General features: G+C 57.8%; 4 protein-coding genes across 16 annotated transcripts in view; 1 reads left to right on the top strand and 3 right to left on the bottom strand.

Moving 5' to 3' along the window:
* LOC139673817 (zinc finger protein 850-like) overlaps nucleotides 1-27566 on the bottom strand; it is a 584874-nt gene that overhangs the window by 299021 nt on the left and 258287 nt on the right. The window lies entirely within an intron of this gene.
* The window catches only part of LOC139673815 (zinc finger protein 850-like), a 262338-nt gene that overhangs the window by 215763 nt on the left and 19009 nt on the right, over nucleotides 1-27566 (top strand). The window contains exon 2 of one of the 2 annotated variants that reach the window (XM_071559635.1): nucleotides 3873-3880. The exons of the other annotated variant lie outside the window; for it this stretch is intronic. Coding sequence (XP_071415736.1) covers nucleotides 3873-3880 — 8 coding nt within the window. The remainder of the gene's footprint in view (nucleotides 1-3872; nucleotides 3881-27566) is intronic. 2 annotated transcript variants of the gene reach the window in all.
* LOC139673838 (class I histocompatibility antigen, F10 alpha chain-like) overlaps nucleotides 455-27566 on the bottom strand; it is a 137234-nt gene continuing 110122 nt past the window's right edge. Inside the window, exons 1-8 of one of the 7 annotated variants that reach the window (XM_071559693.1) lie at nucleotides 3495-4798; nucleotides 2992-3255; nucleotides 2584-2859; nucleotides 2203-2475; nucleotides 1980-2087; nucleotides 1843-1881; nucleotides 1684-1716; nucleotides 455-1348 (exon numbers count right to left, since the gene is read on the bottom strand). In XM_071559693.1, the coding sequence (XP_071415794.1) occupies nucleotides 1703-1716; nucleotides 1843-1881; nucleotides 1980-2087; nucleotides 2203-2475; nucleotides 2584-2859; nucleotides 2992-3229 (948 nt within the window). In that variant the 5' untranslated portion in view covers nucleotides 3230-3255; nucleotides 3495-4798 and the 3' untranslated portion in view covers nucleotides 455-1348; nucleotides 1684-1702. Of the gene's footprint in view, nucleotides 1352-1683; nucleotides 1717-1842; nucleotides 1882-1979; nucleotides 2088-2202; nucleotides 2476-2583; nucleotides 2860-2991; nucleotides 3256-3494; nucleotides 4799-27566 lie in introns of those variants that run through there. The other 6 variants (XR_011698215.1, XR_011698216.1, XR_011698217.1 and 3 more) reach the window with 6 other exon arrangements.
* On the bottom strand, nucleotides 16271-20292 carry LOC139673836 (class I histocompatibility antigen, F10 alpha chain-like). Of its 6 annotated transcripts, none has more exons than XM_071559672.1 (8): nucleotides 20182-20292; nucleotides 18767-19030; nucleotides 17727-18002; nucleotides 17345-17617; nucleotides 17122-17276; nucleotides 16985-17023; nucleotides 16837-16869; nucleotides 16271-16504 (listed from the first exon to the last, which is right to left on the bottom strand). In XM_071559672.1, exons 1-7 carry the CDS (start codon nucleotides 20255-20257, stop codon nucleotides 16867-16869), a joined length of 1086 nt encoding a protein of 361 aa, XP_071415773.1. In that variant the 5' UTR covers nucleotides 20258-20292; the 3' UTR covers nucleotides 16271-16504; nucleotides 16837-16866. The 6 variants fall into 6 exon arrangements, with proteins under 6 accessions (XP_071415773.1, XP_071415776.1, XP_071415770.1 ...); XM_071559675.1 differs by having other exon boundaries at nucleotides 17122-17229; XM_071559669.1 differs by lacking the exon at nucleotides 20182-20292 and adding an exon at nucleotides 20040-20171.

The following is a 27566-nucleotide window of genomic DNA, read 5'->3' as shown; positions in this document are numbered from 1 at the left end:
TCCAGGCTCTGATTGGCTGCTGTCCCACCCCCCAAGCTGGGACCCCGAAAGAGGGAGGAGAGGTCTTTTCAGGGACACTCAGCTCCCCCTGCCCCTGTTCAGGGAGGCTGCAGGGACTTGGGGGGTCTCCCCAGGGAGCTTTGCCCTAGGACACCCTGCCTCGGGCTCTGGGGGTGGGGGGTGATGGTTGCCTTGAGTCCCCCCCTTTTTCCATGCCCCTTCCCTGAACAGGATCTGGCATTCCAGGACATGGGGGGGTCCTCACCGCAGCCCCTCCACTGTCCCCTCGGGGCCCTGATGGCCACCCTGGTGCTGTCCCTTGTGCTGGGCAGGGAGTTGCCCCCAGGGGCTATTTGGGGGTGTGACGTTCAGATCTGCTTAATTTTTGATGCAGATTGAACTACAAGTTCGAATCATTCTCTTGAGCAAAATTAAAACTCAAGTTATCTGTAAATACCAAAACCTGATTTTTATTAATGGATTGCGAGAGAGATGCGAAAGGAAAAGAGGAAAAATAAGAAAAGTTAGGAAAAATGCTTAAGATTATTTATAGAAGCAGAGAAAAGAAACCACCATAAAAAACTACTTGAGTGCCTTATTCATGTAATGAGAGGAAGGGGGGGATGCAGATGCTCTCTCTGTTTCTGCCACGATGTTATCTCATGGCTGCAAGAGGATGGTGAGTCTTTGAAATGAAAAATGCCCTTATTTCCCCTCACAACCCGACCGGCTTCTGGAGTAGCTGCAAAAGAGGGTGCTTTATTTTAGCCTGTAAGAGAAAAATTCAGAGAAAGGATATACCTCCACAGACAGTCACAGACCATTCAGGCTGCCAGGCAGTCTCGCTCTAGGCCGATGCCCTCTCTCCAGGCTGACAAGCAGTCTCTCCTTCGAGGCAGATGACGGCTGGTGGTGTTGGAAGGAAAGTAAGACGAGCTGAGAGGAGAGATCCGAAGAAGACTAGGCGAGGCTTCCTAGTTTCTCCTTGTCTCTTGTTCCTCCAACTTCTGAATTCACCTTCAGGTTTTTATAATGCTTTTCCAACTTCTACACATGTTCTTTGGCACGTAGTCAGGTCCAGATGTGGGAAACTGATCACATAGGCAGGATCTTCTGGCAGGAAGTATTTCCTTGAGAAAGCTTTTCCACTAAAGCTGCCATAGCAATGTTAGCAGAATGTACTGAGAGGCAGAAAACAATGGAGAAACATATTTTTGACTTGTTTACACGCTACAGGGTGCCAGGGTGGGTGAGAGATGCAGGATGAGCTCTGCCAGCAGCTTCTGGCCTTCCTCAGAAAGAGGGAAGGGGATGGATCCAGCTCCATGGATTGCTCAGGTGGTGATTCCTGCTGGGATGAGAGTGGGGGACAGAGTCACCATGTCCCTATCCCCATCCCATGGGATTGATCCAGCTGTGGAGCCCACAGAGAGCAGGAGCTCCGCTGAAATCCATCATCATCCTGCTCCATCCATCCCATCCAATCCAACTGTGGAATCCCACCTCTATCCCCCTTCATCCAGCCAGCCTGATCCTGCTCCATAATCCAGCCCTGATCCCACTCCAGAATTCCTTCTGATCTCACTCTGGAATCCTGCCCTGATTTGGAATCCCATCCCAATCCTGCTCCATCCACTATGCTCTGATTCCCCTCTGGAATCCCACCTGGATCCCACTCCATACCTGCAGGGGAGCCATCGGTTCACACATCTGCTACTGTGGAAAACAGAAGATCCATGAGATTCTGGCCTGGATCACATACCTGGATCCATCCTGGGATCCATCACTGGATCCACATGGAGAGGATCTGGATTTGTATCCAGACACACTGCTGGTACTCACTGATAGGCGTTGTGTTGTATCCATTCCTCTCCTTGTTCCCTATGGAAATAAAGCAGGATCAGCACCTGTGGCACAGGATCCCTGGAATGCTGTCAGGTGGATCTGTGCCCCTTCCCAACCCCCATCCCATGAGTTACCGGATTGGAACTTCCAGACACCGAATCCCATGAGGCTGATGATGATGATGGCAGCGATGATGGACAGGGCAACCACCACTGGGGTGGAATTCCAGATGGATTCTGGCTCTGGGAAGGGTGGAAGTGTGAGGAGGGAGAGACAAACCCCCATCTCACTACTACACATTCCCAAATTCCCAGTTCCCAAATTCCCATTTCCCACATTCCACATTCCCAGCCTCACCCCAGGTGAAGATCCCGGGCTCCGGCATCCCGGCGTGCTCCACCCGGCACCGGTACTGCTCCCACTCCCCCGGCAGCACCTCGATCCTGGCCTGGCTGTGGAAGGTGCCGTCGCTGTTGGGAACGACCCCGCCCCACTCCATCTCCTGATCCCGGATTTCATCCCCTTTCATCCAGCTGATCCCGATGATCCCGGGGTAGAATCCGTACGCGTGGCAGGACAACGTCAGGATCCCGTGTTCCTCTTTGCCGGAGACATGGACATCGGGGGGCTCTGGAATGGGATAATGGTGACATCCAACCATGGAATTCCCATGCAAATTACCACATTCCCAAGTCCTCCATTATGAAATCCACATTTTGATGGGAATTCCATCCCCACCTTTGCGCTCCAGCGCCTCCTGCCCGTATCTGATGAATATCTGGAGCCATTCTGGACAGGTGAGCCCCAGGTATTTTGTCCACTCCTCCACCTCAATCCGTTCGTATTCCCCTTTCCTCTTGGTGACCTGGGCAGCAACGTTGGCTGGCACGAAGCTGTTGGATCCCAGCTCGGAGGAGAGGAAATCCCGCCCGTTGTAGCTGTACCGGTCCGATCCCTGGAAAGTCCCATCGGACAGGAGGTCACAGCCAGAAACCCACTGCAGTGTGTGGAGACCTGGGGGGCAAACAGACCCACAGAGACCCATGGAATTGTGAGATCTCTTCTAGCACTATGGATCACATCTCAGCCCCACAGATCCTAGCCCAGCCCCATGGAACTCTCCAATTCCCAGCTGTCCCCACTTACCCCTGCTATGGTTGTACCGGACCCGCAGTGTCTCCAGGCTGTTGGCAGCCCAGTGCTGGTGCACCTCAGCGATCTTGGTCTGTCCATCCCAAAATCCCGGCTCAGCTCCCTTCTCCATCCACGGCGTCTGTGGCTCCATCCGGCCCCGCTCGCTGTCATAGCGCATAAAGGGGATCCCATCCAGGAACCCCACGGACATGAACTGGGGGACCCCCGGGCTGGGATCTGACACCGTCATGTGCTGGTACCACAGGGAGTGGAGAACTGGGGGGACACAGAGATTTGGGGGGTCTGAGGGGTCACAGGTCATGGAAAGGGGGAACTGGGAGAGGCAGGAAGGGCTTTGGGGATCCCAGGGCAGTTGGTGCAGGGAGTGTCAGTGCCGGGGTAGGGGGTGCAAGGGGGTCCCACTGCACAGGGCTGGGGGCTCAGGGGGTTCTGAGAGTCAAGGAAAAGGACGGTACAGGGACTGGGAGAGGTGGAACAGGGAGTCCAAGAGGTACCTTTGTCCAGGAAAGCGGGATCCAGGGGCCCTCAGGGTCAGGGAAAGGGGGTCACAGGGTGAGGAGACCCAGAATGGTCGAGAAAACTGGTGCAAAGGGGTGTTGGTGCAGGATAAAGGGGTGCAGGGGCGTCCCTGTGTATGGGAAGCGAAGTTCAGGGGGATGTAGGAGGGTGCCCCTGTCCAGGAATGGGGGTACAGGGGGTTCCAGTGCCCAATAAGGCTGTGCAAGGGGTCCTAGTCCCAAACAAAGGGGTTCAGGGGGGTCTGGGTGCTGAATAAGAGATGCAGGAGGGTTCCCATGCCCCGGAATGGAGGTTCAGGGGGGTCCCAGTGTCAAGGAAAGGGGTGTGAGGGCACGGGGAGATGTGTGATGGAGATTCAGGGGTCCCCGGGCCCAGGAAAGAGCGGTCCAGGGGTCCCCAGTGTTGAGGAAAGTGGGGTCTGAGGGCTGGGAAAGGCAGGAAATGGGGTTCAGGGGGGTCCCAGGGTCAAGGAAAAGGGGGGCTGGAAGAGGTGGGATGGCTGGAAAAGGGGGCACAGGGTGATCCTGGTGCAGGATAAGGGGGGTTCGGGAGGGTCCTGGTGCTGAACAAGGGAGGATCCAAGGGGATCCAAGGGTAAAGGAATGGGGGGTGCAGGGACTGGGAGGAGTGAAATGAGAGATCCAGGGGTCCTTGTGCCCAGGAAAGGGGGGTCCAGGGGTCGCCAGTGTCAGGAAAATGGATGTCATGAGAAGTGGAGACCGGGAATGGCTGGGAATGGGGGTCCTGGAAGTCCTTAGTGTAAAGGAAAGGAGGGGCTGGGGGCTGGGAAAGGCAGGAATGGGGGTTCAGGGGGTTGTAGGATCAAGGAAAAGGAGGGTGTGGGAGAGGTGGGATGGCCATGAAAGGGGGTACGGGGGGGATTGGTACAAGATACAGGGGTATAGGGGGGTCCTGGTGCCAGATGAGGGGGTTGCAGAGGGTCCTGGTGCCCAGGAATGGGGGCTCAGCGTGGCCTAAGTGCCTGGGACCCCATGCAGGAAGAGCAGGGAGTAGAGAACTCGGGGGACCCTGAGATGAGTAGGTTTGGGAGGTCCAAGGGTCAAGGAAGTGGGACTGGGAGAGCCAGGAAAGTCAGGAAGGGTCCAAGGTTCAAAGAAAGGGGGGGGGATAGGACTGGGAAAGGAGAGACAGAGGGCCCAGGGGGTCCGTGTGCCCAGGAAAGGGCAGTCCAGGGGTCCCCAGTGTTGAGGAAAATGGGGTCTGCGAGCTGGGAACAGCAGGAATGGGGATTCAGGGGGTCCCAGGGTCAAGGAAAAGGGAGGATCAGGGGGCTGGGAGAGGCAGGATGGCTGGAAAAGGGATTGGAGTGGGGTATTTGTTCAGAGTAAAGGGGCTCTGGGGGGTCCTGGAGCCGGGGATGGGGTGCAGGGGGGGCCCTTATTCGGAAATGGGGGTTCAGGTGGTCCAAGTGAAGGATAAGGTGGTTCAGGGTGTCCCAATGCCCAGGAATGGGGGCTCAAGGGGTTTCCTGTGCCCAGGAATGGGGGTTCAGGGAAGTCTCCTTCCCAGGAGTGGAGATTTAGGGAGGATCAAGGGGGTCCCCATGTCCAGGAATTGCGTTTCAGGAGGTTTCCCGTGCCCAGGAATGGGCGTTCAGGGGTCCCGGTGCTGGACAAGGGTGTTTAGGAGGGTCCCGGTACTGCGGGAGGGAGTTTGGGGAGAGGGGTTCCAGTGCCCAGGAATAGGGGTTAAGGGGGTCCCGGTGCCCGGGAATGGGGGTTCAGGGATTTCTCTGTGGCCGGGAATGGGGGCTCAGGGGGGTCCCGTTGCCCAGGAATGGGGATCCAGGGCATCCCAGTGCTGGATAAGGGGGTGCACCGTGGTCCCCGTGCTCACGGAATGGGGGCTCAAGGGGTTTCCCGTGGCCAGGAACGGGGTTTCAGGGGGGGCCTCCATCCCGGGAATGTGGTTTGGGGGGTTCCCTTCGCAGGAACAGAGGCTCAAGAGGGTTCCCGTGTCCAGGAATTCCGCTTCATGAGGTTTCCCGTGCCCAGGAATGGGGTTTCAGGGGGCTCGGTGCCAGATAAGGGGGTTTAGGGGGGGTCCCAGTGCTGCAGGAGGGGCTGCAGGAGGGTCCCAGTGCCCGGGAATGGGGGTGGAGGGGAATTCTCTTGCCCGGGAATGGGGGTTCTGGGGGGTCCCGATGCCCAGGAATGGGAGTTCAGGTAGGTTCCCGTGCCCGGGCATGGGGGTTCAAGGTGTTCTCCGTGCCCGGGAATGGCAGTTCCGGAGTTTCCCGCTCCGAGGGTCCCACTTACCCTCCGTCGCCCCCCCCCGGGGCCCCCAGGAGCCCCAGCAGCCCCAGGAGCGCCCCCAGACCCAGCGCTGGGGCCATCGCGCTGCTCCGCTGCGGCCCCGCCCGGCCCGGACCCGGACCAGGCCCCGCCCACAGAGCCGCCTCCGGCCGCACGATTGGCTGCGCTGTTTCCTGATCGCCACTGGCAGCCCGATCTGCCTGTGACGTCATCGGTCTCCGGGCAGATCCCGGCGGCGCAGGTTGTGAGACGGGAAAGCGAACGTGTCCGAGGGAGCGCGGGGGAGGCGGGAAGGGGAAATTCCCGGGAATTCACCTGGATCTCCTTTGGGACCCCTTCTGGGACCCCTCTGGATCCCCCCGGGACACCCTGGGACCCTCCACGGCCACGAATTGCGGGACCCCCGGGCCGGGCTGGGCTGAACTCCCGCGCCCTGCGGTGAAACTCGGCCTTAAACCCGCTGGTTCGGGTGCGGGATCGGGAAAGGGCGGCGGTGCCGGGAAGGGACCGGGACGGAGCGGGGTAGGCTGGGATGGACTGGGGTGGAGTGGGATAGACTGGGGCACCGGGATACACCGGCTCCAGGACCGGGACCCAACGGGACCAGAACTGGGGAAACTGGGATCACACTGGAAACAACTGGGACCACATTGAGGGTGACTGGGCTGATACTGGCATCATACTGGGAGTGACTGGGAGCATTCTGAGGGCAGATGGGACCATGTGGAGGGTCCCTGAGATCATGGTGGAGGGGACTGGGATCATGTGGGGGTGAGTGGGACCACACTGAAGGTGACTGGGAGCCACTGGGCTCATGCTGGGAGTGCCCTGGGCCCCGCTGGGTGGAACTGGGCGGCTCTGGCCCAGCTGGGGCTCAGGGTTGTTCTCCCCCAGGGCCCCTCGGGCCGGGCTGGGGCCGCAGTTCTGAGCCAGGGCCGAGCAGGGACCCCCCGGGTCCCACTGAAACCCCTGGCCCTGCAGAGCTCAGGGACAGGGAATGGCTCAGGGACAGGGAATGGCCAGGGATAGGGAATGACCAAGAAAAGGTAATGGCCAGGGACAGGGAAGGACCAGGGGTAAGGAATGACCATGGGACAGGGAATGCTGCAGGGACAGGGAATGATCCAGGCACAGGGAATGGCCAGGGACAGGGATTGGCCAGAGCGATGAAATGACCAGGGATAGGGAATGGCCAGAAACTCAGAATGGCCAGAGAGAGGGAATACGCGAGGGCCATGGCATGGCTGGTTCCTGCCCTGGATGTCACCGTCGGGAACGTTCGTTCCCCCCGTGGGCAGCGAGGGGCGCCGGAGGGTCCCTGTGCCCCCCTGCCCTCAGTCCCTGCCGGCACCGCTCCGGGCCGTGTCGCTGTCACGGAGCGGCCGCTGCCCCGGGACAGGCTTGGCTGCAGAGTTTGGGGTTAAACCCGCCCCGCTGGGCCGGGGGGGGCAGCCCTGGACACCAGGGCTTTGCTCCTGGGGCTCTGCAGGGGCTCCCGCGGAGGCTCGGCCTCCTTGGGGCATCCCCTGCTCCGGCCTGGGCTCCTCCCGGGCTGGGGGGGGGTCTCTGCCCCATCCCGGGCTCCTCCGCAGGGCACAGTCGCTCCAGCTCAGGGGCACACGGAGCTCCAGCCGGGTCGGAATAGCAGCGATTCCCTGCGCTCCCGGAGCCCGGGCACATCGCCAGGCTGGGAATGCTCCAGGGGCGGCTCCGGGCACATCGCCAGGGTGGGAATGCTCAAGGGGCGGCTCCGGGCACATCGCCAGGGTGGGAATGCTCACGGGGCTACTCCGGGCATATCGCCAGGGTGGGAATGCTCCAGCGGCGGCTCCGGGCACATCGCCAGGGCTGTTTCCCGCAAACCGCGGGGGTTTCGGAGAGGGAGGCGGGTTCTGTACAAAGTGCGGGCGGGGGGCGGGCACTCGGCTCCGCTCGGATCGGCTCGGACGCGGCCCGGACCAGGTGAGACCCGAAAGGCTCGCCCCCCGTGCCCCGCCGTTTCCCCTCCCCAGGGCCGCGGAGGGAGCGGCTGCCCGAGGGCTCCTCCTTCCCCCTCGCTCGGAGCCGGGGCCGCAGCAGCGCTGGCCCGTCCCGGTTCCGCTCGGCCCGACAGGTTTGGCCGCCCCGTCCCCGGGAGTGTCCCCGGCCGGTGGGACCGGGCTTGGAGCCCCCTGGGCTGGTGGGAGGTGTCCCCGGCGGGCCACGGGTGGGGCGGGGTGGACTTTATGGTCCCTCCCAACCCAAGCCGTGCTGGGACTGAAACACAGACGCGGTCTGGGATGGACCGAGATGGGGTGTGGGATGGACCGGGATGGGTGTGTGGGTCACATCGGGGCTGTGGGGGCTGGGCTTGACCGGGATGAAGAAAATTGGGATTTGAGTTTAGTTTTCTCTTCCCATGATTGCTGTGCCATATCCAGAGAGAATTTGTGAGGGGGAAGGAGGATGTGGGACTAGAGGAGAAATAATAAGCAGATTTCTCCTCCACGTCCTGCTCCATCTCCCCTGGGCCTCCCCCTCCAGCCCAGCCCAGCCTGTGGGTCCCACCTTGGGGTCCCAGTGACCCCCCAGGTGTCTCCTTGCAGGGACACCTCAGGTAAGGGCTGAATTACTCTTTTATTTTCTGATAAAAAGTGGACATTCCTGTTGACCGTTTGGATTCCCTCTCTTTTGGTCACTGGAGAAAAGCCCCTTTGAATAATTCCCACATGCACTTGTGGACTCATTTCCCTTCTCTGGGCAGCAAAACAAAAGGCCATACCTATGTTGGGCTGTAATAGTTTTGAAATGCTCTTTGGGGCACAAAAGTCCTGTATTTGCTCCAAACCCAGAGTGTTTGGGAGTATTTTCCATGACAAGTTTCTCTGCTGTTCCCTACTAGATGTTTTCTCCTCCTCTTTCTCCCCCACTTGGTTTTCACCCCAAAATGCCCTAAAGTGCAGCCTGGGGCAGCAGGAATTTGGGGGCTGAGAACAGTAAAAATCACTGCATCAGTGAAACCTTATTCAAAATCAAGTGTTGGAGTGGGAAGAATGACCCTTTTGGTTCCTACTTTGCAGGCACAGGTAGATGGTTCTTACCTGGAGAATATTTACCTGTGGAGGAACTGCTGGGTAAGGACTGGTAATAATTGGAATTTGTTGATATCAGGGTTTATACATAGTTTTAATTAATGTGGAAACTCTTTGCATCTCCCAGTGACTCACCAGCAGCATCCACATTCTGTGCCAGTGGATTCTTGTCCTCTTTCTCTGTTTATGTTCTTATAAATATTCTACAAACTGTAATCGTGGGGTCAGTTTTGCTTTGCTGAACTTGTTAATTTTTAACTTTGTCTTGGGGATAGTGCATGGCCAGGGAAAGCAGGAAATGAGTTTAGGAAAAGCAATGAAGAAGGTGGGAAAATGTGCTGATGTGGGAGGTCACAGCAATAACGGGGCTGAGCACAGGCTGGGACAGGAAACAGTGAACAAAAAACAGCCTTGAGGACAGAAACAGGCTTAGAAAAATGCCTGTGGGGGGAGAGTTTGGGGGATTATCCGCTTTTTGTGGGTTTATATTTCGGCCATGGGAGCATCATGGGACAGCCCCGGGATGGAGCAGGAGCTGTCCAGGCCCTGAGAGCTCAGGGTGTTGTCTGAGATCAGCTCATGGCAGGAGGAGCTGAGGGTGCCCCTGTCCCCTCTGTGCCCCCCAGGGGTGGCAGGAGGAGCTGAGGGTGCCCCTGTCCCCTCTGTGCCCCCCCAGGGGTGGCAGGAGGAGCTGAGGGTGCCTCTGTGCCCCCCAGGGGTGGCAGAAGCCCCTCGGGAGGCAGGTCCAGAGGGACCATCCCCTGTCCTGGGGCCTCCACGAGCTGCCCTGCACAGGGTGGGGAGACAGGGGGTGGGCTCAGGTGGGGCTGAAGCACCTTGTGGGGTGACCTGGGGGGCCTGGGCTGAAAACACCTCAGAGCTGTGCAAGTCCTTGAGACAAAATCTTTCCAGGGCACACAGAGATGGCAGAGCCAAGGGTGAGCTGGGAAAACAAAGCGAGTCCTGGTTCTCTGAAGGCTGAAATCACCTAAACCCGGCAAAAGGAAAATTGTGCTTGACATTCCTGGCAGGAAAGTGTCCCAAATCAGGCATTTCCCACTCCCCAATTCCCACCCTGAGCAGGAACTGGCTTAGTTTGCACAGGTGAGACTCAGCTGCTGCGATGGAGCCACTGCAGGGGAGGGCAGAGGAAGGGACCAGTAAGAACCAGTTCTTGTTTTGGAGTTCTGGTTTAGGGTTTTGAGGGCAGCTAAAATTGGATCAGAGAGCTGTGAGGGGGAATGATAGAGAATGTGAAGGTTGTTTGCCAGATGTGGGGAAGGATTAAGAAGGTTAAAGAAGGATTAAGAAGGTTTAAATTGTTTACAGGCTGTGGGTCAGGCTGTGGGTCCGAGAAGCAGCTGCGGGAGGGACCGGGGAGAGCTCCGGGACGGGACCGCGGGAAATGCGAGGAGTGACGGCGGAAATAACCAATAGACACTCAGGACGGAAGAATGACAGGCACAGCAGCCAATGGGCGTTCGGCGCTTTCTTCCAGCCCCGCCCCGCTGGGCCCGCCCGTCGTTTCCCGGGCGGAACTTCCCCGCCCGCCCCGATCGGCAGAAGAGCCCGGGCAGGGCCGGGCCGGGTTAGATGGGGCCGGGCAGGGCCAGACAGGGCCGGGTAAGGCAGGATCGGTCAGTCCCGCCGCGGTGCCCCGGGCGCTCCCCCCGCCGCAGCCCCCGCTCCGCCGCTGCCGGGCCGGGCCTGGCGCTGGGTCGGGCCCCGCGGGCTCCGCTGCTGCTGTCGAGGGCCGAGGGAGCCGCGAGCGGGGCCGGGCTCGGCGCTCCGAGGGGATGGGCAGGGAGGGGCTGCGGGGGCCACAGGGGAGGCCGGGGGGGTCCCTGGGAGCCCGCAGGGAGCAGCGAGTGCCCTGCGGAGCCGCCGAGATGCTGCCCGGGCTCTGCCAGCAGATGGATCCGGGCCGGCTGAGGAGGGAGCTGCGGGACAGCTCGGGGGGCGCTGGGGCCCTGCCTGGGGGCGGCACCCACGAAAGCCGCTCTCCCTCCCTCTGCCAGCGGGCAGGGCAGGGAAAATCCAACGAAGGGCTCGGCCCTTGGCGTGGGGAGCGGGAGAGATCCCTCCCCGAGCACCAGCGCGGGCAAATCAGACTCCCAGTGGGCGTGGGAGTTAAATTGGTACTGCCGGAATGAGAGCAGGAGAAGGAGAACTAAACCCGACCAAGCCCTTCCCCCCACCCCTCCCTCCTTCCCAGTTCTCCTCCTCCCCCCTCAGCGGGGCAGGGAGCTGGGAATGGGGGGCCCAGCCAGTTGTTGGTGCTGCTGCTCAGGGAGAGGGGTTGGAGTCCTTGCCCTGCTCCCCTGTGGCTTTGGGATTATCCTCTTTTATCCTCTTTCTTGATGCTGAAACAAACTGGGGAAATTTCCTGATTTTTTTTTCCATTTTTTTTCTATTTTTTTCCCCCCAGGTTTTGGATACATGAGAAAAAAAGTCATTCTAGATCTATAAGCAGGAACTGCTGGAAGGTTCCAGGGCTGGCCCAAATTTGGGCTTAACACCCAAAAACATGAAGGAAAAGGAGGGGACAAGGTTGGGAATTGGTGGTGGTTTCATGAAATGGTCCAAGTGTCTCAAATCTGAGGAAAATGTGAGTTTGGGGGGTGGAAAATGAGCTGGGGATGGAGCCCCTGTGGCTTTTTCCATCATGTGATGGGGTTTGGTTTCCTTATTAAACTGTCCCAGCTGAGCCCGTGGGGATTGGCATTTCCCCCTTGGATTGTGTCCCCCAGCCCAGGGTGGAGCAGAGTGTGTGAGCAGCTGGGAGGGATCAGCTGCCCCCGGGGTTAAACCAGGCCAGGGTGGGGGGTGCTGAGCACGGGGCTGGGACCCTCCCAGCTGCTCCTGCCCCGGGGACACCCTCAGCACCAGCCCGGCTGTGCTCCTGCCCAGGGCACCCTGGGCAAGGCAGAGCCCGGGGGGATGAACGTGCCCCGGGGTCCCAGCGCTGCTCCGGAGCAGGAGGCAGTGCCAGCCCCTCCCGGGGCCAGCCAGGCCTGGAGCCACAGCCTGGCAGCTGGGCAAGGCCAGCCCGCAGGGAGGAAGGGCTGGGGAAGGCGCTGCCACCCCTGGGGGGGCACAGAGGGGACAGGGGCACCCTCAGCTCCTCCTGCCACCACCTCAGCTCGGACAACACCCCGAGCTCCCGGGGCCTGCACAGCTCCTGCTCCAGCCCAGGGCTTTGCCAGGATGCTCCTGTGCTCCTAAAATAAAGCATAGAGAGCTGATAATGCCCCCAGGCACTCACAGCTCTGCTCAGCAAAGGAAAACTCATCCCATAGGAGTTATCCTTGTAATATTTATAAGGAAAAATAAAATTAGAATAGAACAAGGATCAACTGACACAGAGTGGAAATACCTGTGGCTGCTGCTGTCCAGTCAGTGGCAACTGCAAAGGGTTTCTGTACTTATTAAAACTCTATAAACCCCCCACATCAATGCCCAGCAGGTGTTCTTACAATCACCACAGTAAATAAAATTATTCCCAGCCCCTGCACCTGGTACTTCCCCCACAGGTAAAGAGTTTCCAGGTGAGAACCCCCTGCCTGTGTTTGCAAAGGGAAGACCCAAAAGGATATTTTTCCCTGTCCAAATGCTGGAATTTTCAATAAGGTTTCACTGATGCAGCATTTTGTTCCTGTCCCCCATCCCCAAATCCCTCCTGCTCCAGGCTGCAGCTTGGGGCATTTTGGAGTGAAAACCAAGTGTGGGGGGGAAAGAGGTTGAAAAAAGGTGATGGAAGCACAGAAATGTCTCTCCCTTACAGATTTCCCCTCCTTTCCTCTCTCCCAGATTCATTGACTCCCACCCACCCCCAGGCCTGTTTTGGATCAAAGCTCCAGGAGATTCCTCTGGGTGGGGGGACAGCAGCTCCCAAACCCCTCCCAAGGGCCCCTCCAGCCCTTCCCCCACCGGCCCCCAGTGGGTCAGGGGGGGATGGAACCCACCAGCCTTCCCCACCCAGAACCATTTCCCAGCCCTGGACAGGGCCTCTGCTCCAGGGAAAGGCTCCTTCTCTCTCCCAGCACAAGAGGGCAAAGAAAAGCAGCCCCAGCTCAGCCCCAGCTGTGGGTGCTGAGCACCAGGGTGGCCGTGAGGGCCCCGAGGGGACAGTGGGGGGGGGGGGGAGGGGCGGGCTGCGATAAGGACCCCTCGGGCTCTGGAATGCCAGATCCTGTTCAATGAAGGGGCATGGGAAAGGGAGAGACTCAAGGCATCCATCACTCCCCACCCCCAGAGCCCAAGGCAGGGTGTCCTGGGGCAAAGCTCCCTGGGGAGACCCCCCAAGTCCCTGCAGCCCCCCTGAGCAGGGGCAGGAGAAGCTGAGCATTCCCAAAAAAATCTCCTTTGGGGGTCCCAGCATGGGGGGGTGGGACAGCAGCCAATCAGAGCCTGGAGAAAAGCCCCCCCAGCCCCTTCTCCCTCAGTCCGGGCCTCAGTTTGCCCACCCTGAGCAGCCCTTGGGGACCCAAGGGGTGGCATTAGCCCACCCCCATCAGCATCCCCTCGAGTTCCTCTCCCCCACCAATCTGGGGGCCCAGCAGACACGACCCCCAGTCCCTGCACCCCTGGGATGGGGCCTGGGGGGTTTGTATCCAGAGGGAGGAAAACCAGGAGAAAGGAAAAGGAGTTCCAGCACAAGGTACCAAGAGGAAAAAAGTATTTCTCACTTTCCAGAATGGTGAAAATAAAAGATCAGGGTGTTGATTCTGAAGGCTAAGAGACGAGAATCAATAAAATATAATTGAAAGACTCATAAAATGTTGGAATCAATGAAATGTCAGGTCTATTTAAAAAAAATATACAAAAAGAGTGTTGTGGAACTGGTACACGCTCAGTGGAAGCCCTGGGGACTCCTTTATCCTGCCCTCTAATTAGGAGCACTTTATTAGGTTAATTAACCACTGATTCATTACTCTCTATTCGTCTGACAGGCACAGGCCAGCACAGGCTCCACAGGCTGCAGGGCTGCTGCTCCTGCCAGCACTCAGGGCATTGGTTTTATTTGCCCCCAAAAGGGAAAACAGCCCCAGATCCCTTTGGCCGAGCAGAGGAGGGAACAGACTTGCGTAAGAAAGGACCATAAATCGTTTTCCCCAGCTTGGGAAGAACAAACCAAAGAGAACTGAGGCGAGACCCCCTCAGTCGGGCCCTGGAGCGCGGGGAAGTCGCGTCGCAGCCGCTCCGGCTCCGGCAGCGGCACCGCCGGGTCGTGACGGGGAGGGGCGGGAGGGGGAGCCGGGCGGGAACGGGGAGGGGAAGGGGAAAGGAGAGGGAGAGGGAAAGGGAAAGGGAAAGGGAAAGGGCCCTGGGGGAGCCGCTACGAGGGGTCCCCGCCAGGCCGTGTCACTGAAGAGCCGCCCCGCGGGACGAGCGAAGTGCGAATACAAAGCACATAATGAAGGAAATGGAACAGAGATCGGCCCTGAGGGGTCCCGGCCGGCACTGACGAGCCGCCCCGCGGGACGGGCCCTGTCGGGAGTCACCGGAGATGGGGGCGAGGTCGGAACAGAATAAAATGCAGAGGACAAAACAAAGTAAAACAAAAGAACCGCACCGGGGGAGTCTCCGCCGCCCGATAACTAAAAGAACTGCACGGCGAGACGAGCGAGGAGGAGCGGCGGTGAAATAGTCGCCCTGGGTGGGGTGCGGGAATAAAATGGAATGGAATAAAATATAGAAAGTAGAATAAAATACACTAAAAGAGCCTTCCCGAGTCACCGAAGAGCTGCCCCGAGGGACCCGCTCTCGGATGTTGTCAAAGGGCCGCACCGAGGGGAGGGCGAGGGGTGACTGGAATTAAGCACAGAGAATAAAATCAATAGAATCAAAAGCCGCACTCGGGGGGTCCCCGCCGCCCCGGATCTAAAAGAGCTGCCCCGAGGGAGCGGGGAGTGTGAGGGGCTGGGGACCGGCACGGAGGGGTCCCGGCCGTCCCGTGTCACTGAAGGAGCTGCACAGCGGGACAGGCGAGCTGTGAATACAATCGATCAGACACAATAAAATAAATGGAATAAAAACCTGCGCCGAGCGGTCTCCGCTCCGTATCTAAAAAGAGCGGCGGGGATGGCACCGTGGAGGTCGGACGGTGTTCGGTGTCCCCGAAAACGCCGCATCACTGGGCGGGGACAGAAGGGCGGCACGGAGGGACGGGAAGTGTGAACGAAATACAAAACATTGAATAAAATACAAGTAAAGAACCGCACCGGGGAGTCTCCGCCGCCCCGTGTCACTGAAGGACCTGCACAGCAGGACCTACGAGGTGTAAATAGAATAACATATACAGAAAAAAATATACAAAATAAAACATTTGCGATAAGGGGGTTGTGCCACCCGGTACCTTGAAGAGCGGCCCCGGGGGGTGTGAAGGTTCGATGAGCGGCACTGAGGAGTCCCCGCCGGCCCGTGACACCTTTTTATTGTCTTTTGCTAGTTGGTATTGCAATAAATGATGTTTGTGGTATTTTATAACTGTGATTATCTTAATTCTGGACATAGATCCAAAATGAACTGATACAAACTCCTGTCTGTTGAAACTCTTCCCAAAGAGGGATAAAGTCCACTTTGGGAATTTTCTAGAGAGGCACTAATAAGCTGTACTAGTGAGGGATAGAATGAGCTTTTAGAGCTGCAAGGGCAACAGCTCCAGGTGGGAACACGCAGCTGTTCCAGGTGGGAACACACAGCTACTCTGGGCTGCAGGAGCTGGGGGAGCTCCCATGGCAGGTTCACAGCCAGAGAGGGGCAGAGCCAGGAGCAGCATCACCTTTTACTCTTCCCATTCCCGAGCAGTTCCCGTGGGACCGTCCCCTGCTCCGCTCGCCCCTGCCCTGTCCGTGATCGGCCCAGCCCAGTCCCATTATTGGCGTGTGCGCCCTCATGGTGGTTTGGGGGATTACAGGAGACCCCAAACTAAAACCTGGGACACCTCCACCTCTGGGGTTCCCATTCCCATTCCTGGTGTTTTCATCCCAGTCCCATTGTCTCCTGGTGTTTCCATTCCTGTCCTCATTCCAATTCCTGTCATTCCCATTCCCATTCCTGCTGTTCACAACCTGCTGCCGACGGCCCCGTTCCCATTTCTGGTGTCCCAATCCCTGTCCCCATTCCCATTCCTGGGCTTCCTATCCCAATTCTGGTGCCCCACTCCCAGTTCCTGGTGTCTCCAACCTGCTCCCAGTGTCCCCATCCCTGTCCCCACTGTGTCCCTGTTCCCATCCCTGGTGTTCCCATCCCATTCCTGGCGTCCCCACTCCCAGTTCCCGGTGTCCCCAAACTGCTTCCTGTGTCCCCATTCCTGTCCCGAGTGTCTCCATATCCCTATCCCATTCTTCATGTCCCCACTGCCATTCCTGGTTCCCAAAGAGGAACTGCTGGATGCCAAAGGAGGGGATAAGAATTTATTGCAAAAACAGGAGATTTAATTAAATCATTGGGAATAGTTGTGGTTCTTGGCTTTCGGACATGAAAAAGCAGGAAGTTGATCCATTGGGAAGAAGCACGGCGGCGCCAGGGTGGGTGAGAGATGCGGGATGAGCTCTGCCAGCAGCTCCTGGCCTTCCCCAGAAAGAGGGAAGGGGCTGGATCCAGCTCCATGGATTGCTCAGGTGGCGATTCCTGCTGGGGTGAGAGTGGGGAACAGAGTCACCATGTCCCTGTCCCCATCCCACGGGATTGATCCAGCTGTGGAGCCCACAGAGAGCAGGAGCTCCTCTGGAATCCATCATCATCTTGCTCCACCCATCCCACCCAATCCCACTGTGGAATCCCACTTCTATCCCCCTCCATCCATCCAGCCTGATCCTGATCCATAATCCAGCCGTGATCCCACTCCAGAATTCTTTCTGATCTCACTCTGGAATCCTGCCCTGATCTGGAATCCCATCCCAGTCCTGTGCCATCCACTATGCTCCGATTCCCCTCTGGAATCCCACCTGGATCCCACTCCATACCTGCAGGGGAGCCGTCGGTTCAAGCATCTGCTACTGTGGAAAACAGAAGATCCATGAGATTCTGGCCTGGATCACACACCTGAATCCATCCTGGGATCCATCAAGGAGAGTATCGGGATCTGGATGCAGACACACTGCTGGTACTCACTGATAGGTGTTGTGTTGTATCCATTCCTCTCCCTGTTCCCTATGGAAATAAAGCGGGATCAGCACCTGTAGCACAGGATCCCTGGAATGCTGTCCAGTGGATTTGTGCCCCTTCCCCACCCTCATCCCGTGAGTTACCGGATTGAAGCTTCCAGACACCGAATCCCATGAGGCTGATGATGATGATGGCAGCGATGACGGACAGGGCGACCACCACTGGGGTGGAATTCCAGTTGGATTCTGGCTCTGGGAAGGGTGGAAGTGTGAGGAGAGAGAGACAAACCCCCATCTCACTACTACACATTGCCAAATTTCCAGTTCCCAAATTCCCAGTTCCCACATTCCACATTCCCAGCCTCACCCCAGGCGAAGATCCCGGGCTCTGGCATCCCGGCGTGCTCCACCCGGCACCGGTACTGCTCCCACTCCCCCGGCAGCGCCTCGATCCTGGCCCGGCTGTGGAAGGTGCCGTCGCTGTTGGGAACGACCCCGCCCCACTCCGTCTCCTGATCCCAGATTTCATCCCCTTTCATCCAGCTGATCCCGATGATCCCAGGGTAGAATCCGTACGCGTGGCAGGACAACGTCAGGATCCCGTGTTCCTCTTTGCCGGAGACATGGACATCAGGGGGCTCTGGAATGGGATAATGGTGACATCCAACCATGGAATTCCCATGCAAATTACCACATTTCCAAGTCCTCCGTTCTCAAATTCCACATTTTGATGGGAATTCCATCCCCACCTTTGCGCTCCAGCGCCTCCTGCCCGTATCTGATGAATATCTGGAGCCATTCTGGACAGGTGAGCCCCAGGTATTTTATCCACTCCTCCACCTCGATCCGTTCGTATTCCCCTTTCCTCTTGGTGACCTGGGCAGCAACGTTGGCTGGCACGAAGTTCTTGGATCCCAGCTCGGAGGAGAGGAAATCCCGCCCATTGTAGCTGTACCGGTCCGATCCCTGGAAAGTCCCATCGGACAGGAGGTCACAGCCAGAAACCCACTGCAGTGTGTGGAGACCTGGGGGGCAAACAGACCCACAGAGACCCATGGAATTGTGTCCCAGCCCCACAGAGCCCCATCCAGAGTGTGATGGAGACCCACAGAGCCTCATCCCAGCCCCTTGGATACCCATGGATTTCCACCTAGCCCCACAGATCACCCCCAGCCCCACAAATGCCCCACAAGTCCCAACCCAGCCCCACAGATCCCATTCCAGACTCACAGATGCCCCCGAGACCCACAAATCCCAGCCCAGCCCCACAGATCGCTCCTAGTCCCAAAGATCCCATCCCAGACCCACAGATCCACATCCCAGCCCCAGAGATGCACCCCAGCCCTACAGATCTCCCCTAGCCCCAAAGATTCCCTCTCCAGCCCAGAGATCTCCCATAGCTCCATGGATTGCAACCCAACCCCACAGATACATCCCAGCCCCACAGATGCACCTCAGCCCCATAGATCCCATCTCAGACCCACAGATCCTCCCCAGCCCCAAAGATCCCCCTCCAGCCCACAGATCTCTCATAGCACAACAGATCCCATTCCAGCCCCAAAAATGTCCGTCAGCCCCACAAATCTCATCCCAGTCCCACAGATCCTCATGAGACCCACAGATCCCCCCCAGGCCCACAGATCCCATTCCAGCCCCAAAGATCCTATCCCAGACCCAAAGATCCTCCTCCAGCCCAGAGATCTCTTCTAGCACTATGGATCACATCTCAGCCCCACAGATCCCAGCCCAGCCCCATGGAACTCTCCAATTCCCAGCTGTCCCCACTTACCCCTGCTATGGTTGTTCCGGACCCGCAGTGTCTCCAGGCTGTCGGCAGCCCAGTGCTGGTGCACCTCAGCGATCTTGGTCTCTCCATCCCAAAATCCCGGCTCGGGTCCCTTCCCCATCCACGGCGTCTGTGGCTCCATCCGGCCCCGCTCGCTGTCATAGCGCATAAAGGGGATCCCATCCAGGAACCCCACGGACATGAACTGGGGGACCCCCGGGCTGGGCTCTGACACTGCCATGTGCTGGTACCACAGGGAGTGGAGAACTGGGGGGACACAGAGATTTGGGGGAACTGGGGGGTCAAGGGTAAAGGAAAGGGAGAGCTGACAGAGCCAGGAAGGGCTTTGGGGATCCCAGGGCAGTTGGTGCAGGGAGTGTCGGTGCCGGGGTAGGGGGTGCAAGGGGGTCCCACTGCACAGGACTGGGGGCTCAGGGGGGTCCCAGAGTCAAGGAAAAGGAGGGTACAGGGATTGGGAGAGGTGGGACAGGGAGTCCAAGAGGTTCCTGTGTCCAGGAAAGGGGGATCCAGGGGCCCTAAGGGTCAGGGAAAGGGGGTCACAGGGTGGGGAGACCCGGAATGGCTGAGAAAGGGAGTGCAGAGGGTATTGGTGCAGGATAAGGGGCTGTAGGGGGGTCCCAGTGTATGGGAATGGAAGTTCAGGGCTGGTACACAGGGGGGTGTAGGAGGGTGCCTGTGCCCAGGAAAGGGGGTACAGGGGGGTCAAAGTGCTCAGTAAGGATGTGCAGGGGGTCCCAGTCCCCAAAAAAAAGTGTTATGGGGGTCTGGGTGCTGAATGAGACACGCAGGGGAGTCCCCATGCCCAGGAATGGGGGTTCAGGGGGTCCCAGGGTCAAGGAAAAGGGGGGATGGAAGAGGTGGGATGGCTGGAAAAGGGCCACAGGGTGATACTGGTGCAGGATAAGGGGGGGCCAGAGGGATCCTGGTGCTGAACAAGATGGGATCCAAGGGGATCCCAGGATAAAGGAATGGTGAGTGCAGGGACTGGGAGAGGTGGAATGGGAAGTCCAGGGGGTCTCTGTTCCCAGGAAAATGGGGGTCCAGGCGTCCCCAGTGTCGAGAAAACAGAGGTCACAAGAAAGGAAGACCTGGGATGGCTGGGAATGGGGGTCCTGGAGGTGTTTGGTGCAGACGAAAGGGGGGACTTCGGGCTGGGAAAGGGTGGAGTGCGGGTCGGGGGGCTTAGGATCAAGGAAAAGGAGGGTCTGGAAGAGGTGGGATGGCCAGGAAAGGGGGTGCAGGGGGGTCGCAGTACCTGGGAATGGGGGGAAGGGGAATTCTCCTGCCCAGGAATGGGGCACAGGGGGGTCCCGATGCCCAAGGAATGGGGATTCAGGAAGTTCTCCGTGCCCGGCCATGGCAGTTCCGGAGTTCCCCACTACGAGGGTCCCACTTACCCTCCGTCGCCCCCCCCGGGGCCCCCAGGAGCCCCAGCAGCCCCAGGAGCGCCCCCAGACCCAGCGCTGGGGCCATCGCGCTGCTCCGCCGCGGCCCCGCCGGGCCCTGACCCGGACCAGGCCCCGCCCACAGAGCCGCCCCCGGCCGCGCGATTGGCTCCGCTGTTTCCCGATCGCCAATGGCAGCCCGATTCTCCTGTGACGTCTTCGGTCTCCGGGCAGATCCCGGTGGCGCAGATTGTGAGACGGGAAGCGCGTGTCCGAGGGAGCGCGGGGGGGGGGGGGGGGCGGGGACGGGGGAATTCGCGGGAATTCACCTGGATCCCCTTTGGGACCCCTTTGGGACCCCTCTGGATCCCTCCGGGACACCCTGGGACCCTTCATGGCCACGAATTCCGGGACCCCCGGGCCGGGCTGGGCTGAACTCCCGCGCCCTGCGGTGAAACTCGGCCTTAAACCCGCTGGTTCGGGGGCGGGATCGGGAAAGGGCGGCGGTGCCGGGAAGGGACCGGGACGGAGCGGGACAGGCTGGGATGGATTGGGGTGGACTGGGATACACCGGGACCAGAACTGGGGTAACACAGATCGTACTGGGAAAATCTGGGACCACAGGTGGCTAGGGTCATGCTGGCATCATACTGGGAGTGACTGGGAGCATTCTGAGGGCAGGTGAGACCATGCTGAGGGCACCTGAGATCATGCTGGAGGGGACTGGGATCATATGGGAGTGAGTGGGGCCACATTGGAGGTGAACGGGAACCATTGGGCCCAAGCTGGGAGTGCCTGGGCCCCACTGGGTGGAACTGGGTGGCTCTGGCCCAGCTGGGGCTCAGGGTTGTTCTCCCCCAGGGCCCCTCGGGCCTGGCCGGGGCTGCAGTTCTGAGGCAGGGCCGAGCAGGGACCCCCCGAGTCCCACTGACACCCCCGGCCCTGCAGAGCCAAGGGACAGGGAATGGCTCAGGGACAGGGAACGGCCAGGGATAGGGAATGGCCAGGGATAGGGAATGGCTGGGGACAGGGAATGGCCAGAGACAGGGTATGGCCAGGGATAGGTAATGGCCAAGGATAGGGAATGGCTCAGGGACATGGAATGGCTCAGGGAGAGGGCATGGCCAGGGACAGGAAATAGCCAGGGATAGGGAATACCCAGGGACAGGGAATAGCCCAGGGAGAAGGAATGGCCAGGGATAGGGAGTGGTCAGGGGTAGGGAATGGCCAGGGACAGGGAATGGACAGGGATAGGGAATGGACAAGAACAGGGAATGGCAAGGGAATAGGGAATGGCCCAGGGATAGGGAATCGTCCAGGGACAGGGAATGGCCAGGGATAGGGAATGACCAGGGACTTTGTTATGGGTTCACCGAGGTGGGCCTAAATTTGGGCTCTGAAGTCTGGACTAGGCCGAAGCTGTCAGCTGACTGAGCTGGGCTGAGCTAACAGCTGACCTCTTCTAGCCAATAATTTTGTATTCCATACCACATTATGACATCATCTCCAGGGAAGTAGGAACCAGTGTGGGAGTGGTTAAGGCAGTCGCTTCTCAGCCTTGCTCTTGGGAGGACACACAATGCTGTCCCAGGGGGGATGGAGAGGACCAGGCCCACCACTGGCTCACAGGGTATCTGAGGAAAGTAAAATGTGTTGTTCTGGGTCTCTCCTTTCTGCTTGAGTTTGTCTTCCTGGGGAATAAGTATGTTCTTAAGTAATGTGTAGTTAGGACAGTAGAATTTGTGTGTTCGTTATGAAGTTGAGGTGGGGAACTTGTTGCAGACTTGTGTGAGTGAATATTTGTACTCTCTTCTAATTGTCTCTTTCTTTCTGTGAAAAATATATGTAGTTTTAGTATAAATGCCATTTGAAGTGGTTTTTTCTTTCGCCTCTCTTTTCCTCCCTTTCCCTGGTGTTAGGAGGAAGGCTTTTCTCTCTGTGCTTGGGGGGGGTTGGCAGTTGATTATCTCAAACCAAGATAGTCAATGGTGCCGAAACCCGGGAGAGACAGAGGACCTTGGCGGGTGTCCCAGAATCTTGGCAGGCTTCCCGGGAGGATTGTTGTAGAAACACAGATTGATAACTGCCTTGTTTAGGTACATCCAGAACAGAAAATGTTAACAACTCTCCCTTACTGCTGAATGCTCGTTTTCACTGTTTCACTGTCTTTGTGAGTTCAAACAGCTCAACTGGTGCCTGCTGTGACTGCTGCCACTGCAGAAAAGAGAGGCCCATGTAAGCTGTTCGTGTGTGGCAAGACACAGCTGTTTGAGTTGAATCCCTGAGGACTCATCATGTGAATGCTGATGTGCCCAGGAGCCGAGCTGATGAGGAGCATCTCACCTGGACTGGCATGGGGAGGAGTTGTTCTTGGCTCGATGGGCCCATGGTGCCTCAGGCCCCCTGTAGGTGGATAAAGTCGAGGGGTGGATTTAACCGTGAACACTGTTCTTAAGGTTATCCACAGCTGTGAAGCGTGTTTGCCATTGTGAGACCCGAGTGAACGGGGAAAAGAGGAGCTGCAGAACCCCCTGCAGAGAACCCGACAGATGTGGCGCCCGGAACCAGCGCACGCAGTGCTGAGCGACCCGCAGGAGCCAGAGCTGTCACTGGCGGGGCTGCCGCCAGGCCTGTGAGGGAGCCGTGAGAGGCCGTGAGCCGTGAGAGGCTGTGAGCCGTGAGAGGCTGCAAGCCATGAGAGGCTGTGAGCTGTGAGAGGCTGTGAGCCGTGAGAGGCCGTGAGAGGCTGTGAGCCGTGAGAGGCCGTGAGAGGCCGTGAGCCGTGAGAGGCCGTGAGCCGTGAGAGGCTGTGAGCTGTGAGAGGCTGCGAGCCGTGAGAGGCTGTGAGCCATGAGAGGCTGTGAGCCGTGAGAGGCCGTGAGCCGTGAGAGGCTGTGAGCTGTGAGAGGCTGTGAGCCGTGAGAGGCCGTGAGAGGCCGCGAGCCGTGAGAGGCTGTGAGCCGTGAGAGGCTGTGAGCCATGAGAGGCCGTGAGCTGTGAGAGGCCACGAGCTGTGAGAGGCCGTGAACCGTGAGGGGCTGTGAGCCGTGAGAGGCTGCAAGCCGAGCCAGGGCTGCGAGCGAGCCAGGGCTGCGAGCGAGCCAGGGCTGCCTCTGCCTCTACTGCTTGCTTGTGCTGCTGTTGGGGCTGCTTCCGAGGCTGCCAAAGCTGTTAGGAATGCTGCTAAGGGGGATGGGTCACATGGTGAACTGCAGTACTTCTGTGTGACCGAGGAGAAAGACATGAAGAGAAGCCTGCGTAAGCTGTTGATGTGTGGTGGGACACTGCTGTTTGAGTTGAGTCTTTGAAAACCCGTTGTGTGAGTGCTGATGTGCCCAAGAGCCGAGCCAATGAAGAACATCACACCCTGGACTGGCTGGGGGAGGGTTGTTCCTGGCTCGATGGGCCTATGATGCCTCAGACCACCTGTAGGTGGATGAGGGCAAGGGGTGGATCTGACTGGGAACACTATTTTAACCCCAATGGGAAACTAAAGACTCCTGAGGAGAGGATGGTAACCCCACTGAAAGACATGAACCATCAGATAAGATGACCTGAGTTGAACTGCTTTGTTCCCATCTGAAATATCTACCCCATCCTAATGGACTCTTAGCCACATTATGGAGGGGTGGAAAACAGCCCTGGAAAAATGAGGAGTGTTTAAGCACGAGAACCTAAGATATGAGTGACATGATATGGTATGGAATAAGGGGTGGAGAATGTTATGGGTTCACCGAGGTGGGCCTAGATTTGGGCTCTGGAGTTTGGACTAGGCCGAAGCTGTCAGCTGACTTGAGCTGGGCTGAGCTAACAGCTGACCTCTTCTAGCCAGTAATTTTGTATTCCAAACCACATTATGACATCATCTCCAGGGAAGTAGGAACCAGTGTGGGAGTGGTTAAGGCAGTCGCTTCTCAGCCCTCCTCTTGAGAGGATACACGATGCTGTCCCAGGGGGGATGGAAAGGACCAGGCCCACCACTGGCTCACAGGGTATCTCAGGAAAGTAAAATGTGTTGTTCTGGGTCTCTTCTTTCTGCTTGTGTTTGTCTCCCGGGGGAATAAGTATGTTCTTAAGTAATGTGTAGTTAGGACAGTAGAATTTGTGTGTTCGTTAAGAAGTTGAGGTGGGGAACTTGTTGTTGCAGACTTGTGTGAGTGAATATTTGTACTCTCTTCTAATTGTCTCTTTCTTTCTGTGAAAAATATATGTAGTTTTAGTATAAATGCCATCTGAAGTGTTTTTTTTTCCTTTCCCGTCTCTTTTCCTCCCTTTCCCTGGTGTTAGGAGGGAGGCTTTTCTCTCTGTGCTTGGGGGGGTTGGCAGTTGCTTATCTCAAACCAAGACAACTGTCTGCTCTTTTCTATGGGTCTGAATCCTGGGTCATCTACCGCCACCACCTGCGGCTCCTCGAACGCTTCCATCAGCGCTGCCTCCGTTCAATCCTAAACATCCACTGGTCTGATTACGTGACCAATGTGTCTGTTCTGAACAGGCAGGGTCACCAGTATGGAGGCCATGCTGCTGAGAACGCAGCTGTGCTGGGCAGGGCACGTCTCCAGGATGAAGGATCACCCACTGCGTCCCGAAGATTGTGCTCTGTGGAGAACTCGCCACCGGCTGCCACAAGAGAGGAGCCCCGAAGAGGAGATACAAGGACTGCCTGAAACAACAGCTCAGCCTTGGCCATGTTGCCTGCCCCAATGGGCCACTGTGGCCTCCAATCAGGATTCATGGAGACACACCATTCACGACGCTGCTGCTTCCTTTGGGAACGCAGCACAGTCAGTCTGGAGGAGAAAAGACAACGCAGACAGAACCGTTCCTTGCCAATATGGCCAAAGGAGACGTTCCCCTGTGCCTTTTGTGACCGGACCTGCCTATCCCGTATCGGCCTTTTTAGCCACCAGCAGCTTGCAGCAAGCGTGGGTAGTGCCCTTCCCAAATCTTCATTGGCAAAGCCTGGCCATGAGAATGCTTTTTGCTTCAGGACTGACCCCCAAGACACTCCTTCAATCAATCTCTTCAACAGTGCAAAGTCTCCCTGCTATCAGTCCAAGCTGTCAGTTCTGCTGCCCCTTCCTTCCTTCACTCAGAATGGAAAATTCCGTTATTTCATATTCTTTGTGCCCAAGATTGCCCTGCCCACCATGTCACCCACCGGTCACAGAATAATAGAAGGGTTTGGGTTGGAAAGGACTTTGAAGAGCATCTAAATCCCATCCCCTGCCATGGGCAGGGACACCTTCCACTAGACGAGGTTGATCATCCAACCTGGCCTTGAACAACTTCTGGGGATGGGGCAGCCAGAACTTCTCTGAGCAACCTGTGCCAGGGCCCCACCTCTTTCCCAGTAAAAATTTTCTTTCTAATACTTCATCTTACCCTTCCCTCTATCACTGTGAAGCCATTGTCCCTTGTCCTGTCTCTCCAGGCCCTTGTAAACAGTCTCTCTCCATCTTTCTTGTTGGCCCCTTCAGGTCCTGCAAGGCCACAATTAGGTCACCCCAAGACCTTCTGTTTTCCAGGCTGAACAATCTCAGCTCTCTCAGCCTTCCCTCATGGCAGAGCTGCTCCATCCCTCTGATCATCTTGGTGGTCTCCTCTGGACTTGCTCCAACAGCTCCATGTCCTTGCTGTGCTGGGACCCCAGAGCTGGAGGCAGCTCTGCAGGTGGGGCAACATCCAACCAGGTGTGTTCCAGCAAGGACGGTGTGGAACCTCCTGGAACCAAAGGGGACATTGTGACACCACAGAACCTCCTGGTACCAAAGGGACATTGTGACACCACAGAACCTCCTGGTACCAAAGGGACATTGTGACACCACAGAACCTCCTGGTACCAAAGGGCCATTGTCACACCACAGAACCTCCTGGTACCAAAGGGACACCATGACATGGCACAACCTTTGCAAGCAAGAAGGAACCGTGCACACTGAAGAATGTCCTGGAATCAAGGAGCCCGTGAGGCACTTTAGAGCCTGGTGAGACCAAAGACATCTTTGGACACTCATCACAGACCAGCCCCTCCAAATGACCATTCCCAGCACTGGTTTGTCACCCACCTCTGGGAGGTGGTTTCTGCCTTCCCAGAGGGACATCAAGAGACTGGGCCAGAAGTCCAAGAGATCCGAAGTTATTGTCCTCTCGGGCACAGCATCGTCTGTGCCACCAAGGGCTGTGAGCAGACTTGCTGTGCTGAGGCTCTGGGGCCTTGTGGCCTCCTGGCACAGCCCCAGGAAGGCTGGGCACTCTCACCCCTTGTCCTGCCCTCAGCATCACCCCCCAAGCCAATGCCCCCAGCAGAGCCCTGAGCAAGGTGTGAGGGACAGGATGTGCCTTCCCCGGGCTGGGGGTCAGGGCTGGGCCTTTCTGCTGCCTCCAGCCAAGCCAGGCTTTGCTCAGCACCTGAGCTGCTGCCCAGAGCCTTTGCCTCCCTGCAGTCGTGGCCTCCAAGGGTCTGCTGAGATGAGTCCCTGGGGAGGCTTTGTCAGGATTGGCCCTTGAGGGGCTCCTTAAAGCTTCAAGGTCTGCAGGTTTTTCAAGGTGCTTTGGGTTTTGGTTTTGACTTGTAGTCTGTAAGAGGTTTGTGCAATCATGGCCTCCTAAGATCTCCTCAGGGTCACAGGGGTGGGAGGGAGCAGGGCCAGGACAGCTGAGCCCAACTGGCCCAAGGGATGTTCCCTTTGATGCAGGGCCGTGCTCAGGGTGTTAATGGGGGGTTAGTCAGGAAGGGCTGATCTGTGTCTGGGCTGGGCTGGGCATTGGGCACTGAGTGGTGAGCAATGGAGCAATGGTGTTGTGCACCTCATGTGCTTCTTGTGGGGTTTATTTGTTATAGTTCCAGCTTTTATTACTGCTATTGTTGTCATGGGTAGCAGTAGTGTGTTCACTGAGGGTAACACAGAACACTCACCAGATCATTTTCCCTGTTTCCTGCTGTAGCCCCTGCAGTTACAGGGCTCTGTTTGCTGGTTCACATGCAGGTTTAGAGCCCCTGGAGAACAAGCAAACAAGGAGCCTCTATAGAGTCTATCCCTTGGCATGTTCTTGAGAATGACTTTGCAAAAAGCCCTAAGACTGCATGTCTTGAGCTAAGGAGAAGCCCTTTCCTGATGGAGCTGCTGTTGTGGAGCCCAGCTGTGTCCCAGCAGTGCCCATGGCCTGTCCCTGCCTGTGAGCCCAGGATGGACATGCAGCAGGTCTGTGTCCCAGCTGGCAGAGGACCAAGGCCTTAGTCCAGCCCAGGGGCTCTGCAGGAGAGTGTACAAGTGGAAAGAGAGCAGGTCAGCAAAGGCCCAGTGCTGGTGCTCCCTGGCAGTGCTGCTGTGCTGGGACTCTTTGCCCTTCTCTGCACACATGGAACTGCACAGTAGGTCCCTGAAAGTCTCAAAGGA

This window comes from Pithys albifrons, chromosome 7, assembly GCF_047495875.1.
Source record: "Pithys albifrons albifrons isolate INPA30051 chromosome 7, PitAlb_v1, whole genome shotgun sequence".
NCBI classification, from domain to species: domain Eukaryota; kingdom Metazoa; phylum Chordata; class Aves; order Passeriformes; family Thamnophilidae; genus Pithys; species Pithys albifrons.
The sequence above is the reverse complement of the archived record's forward strand: the minus strand, read 5'-3'. Positions and strand labels throughout refer to the sequence as shown.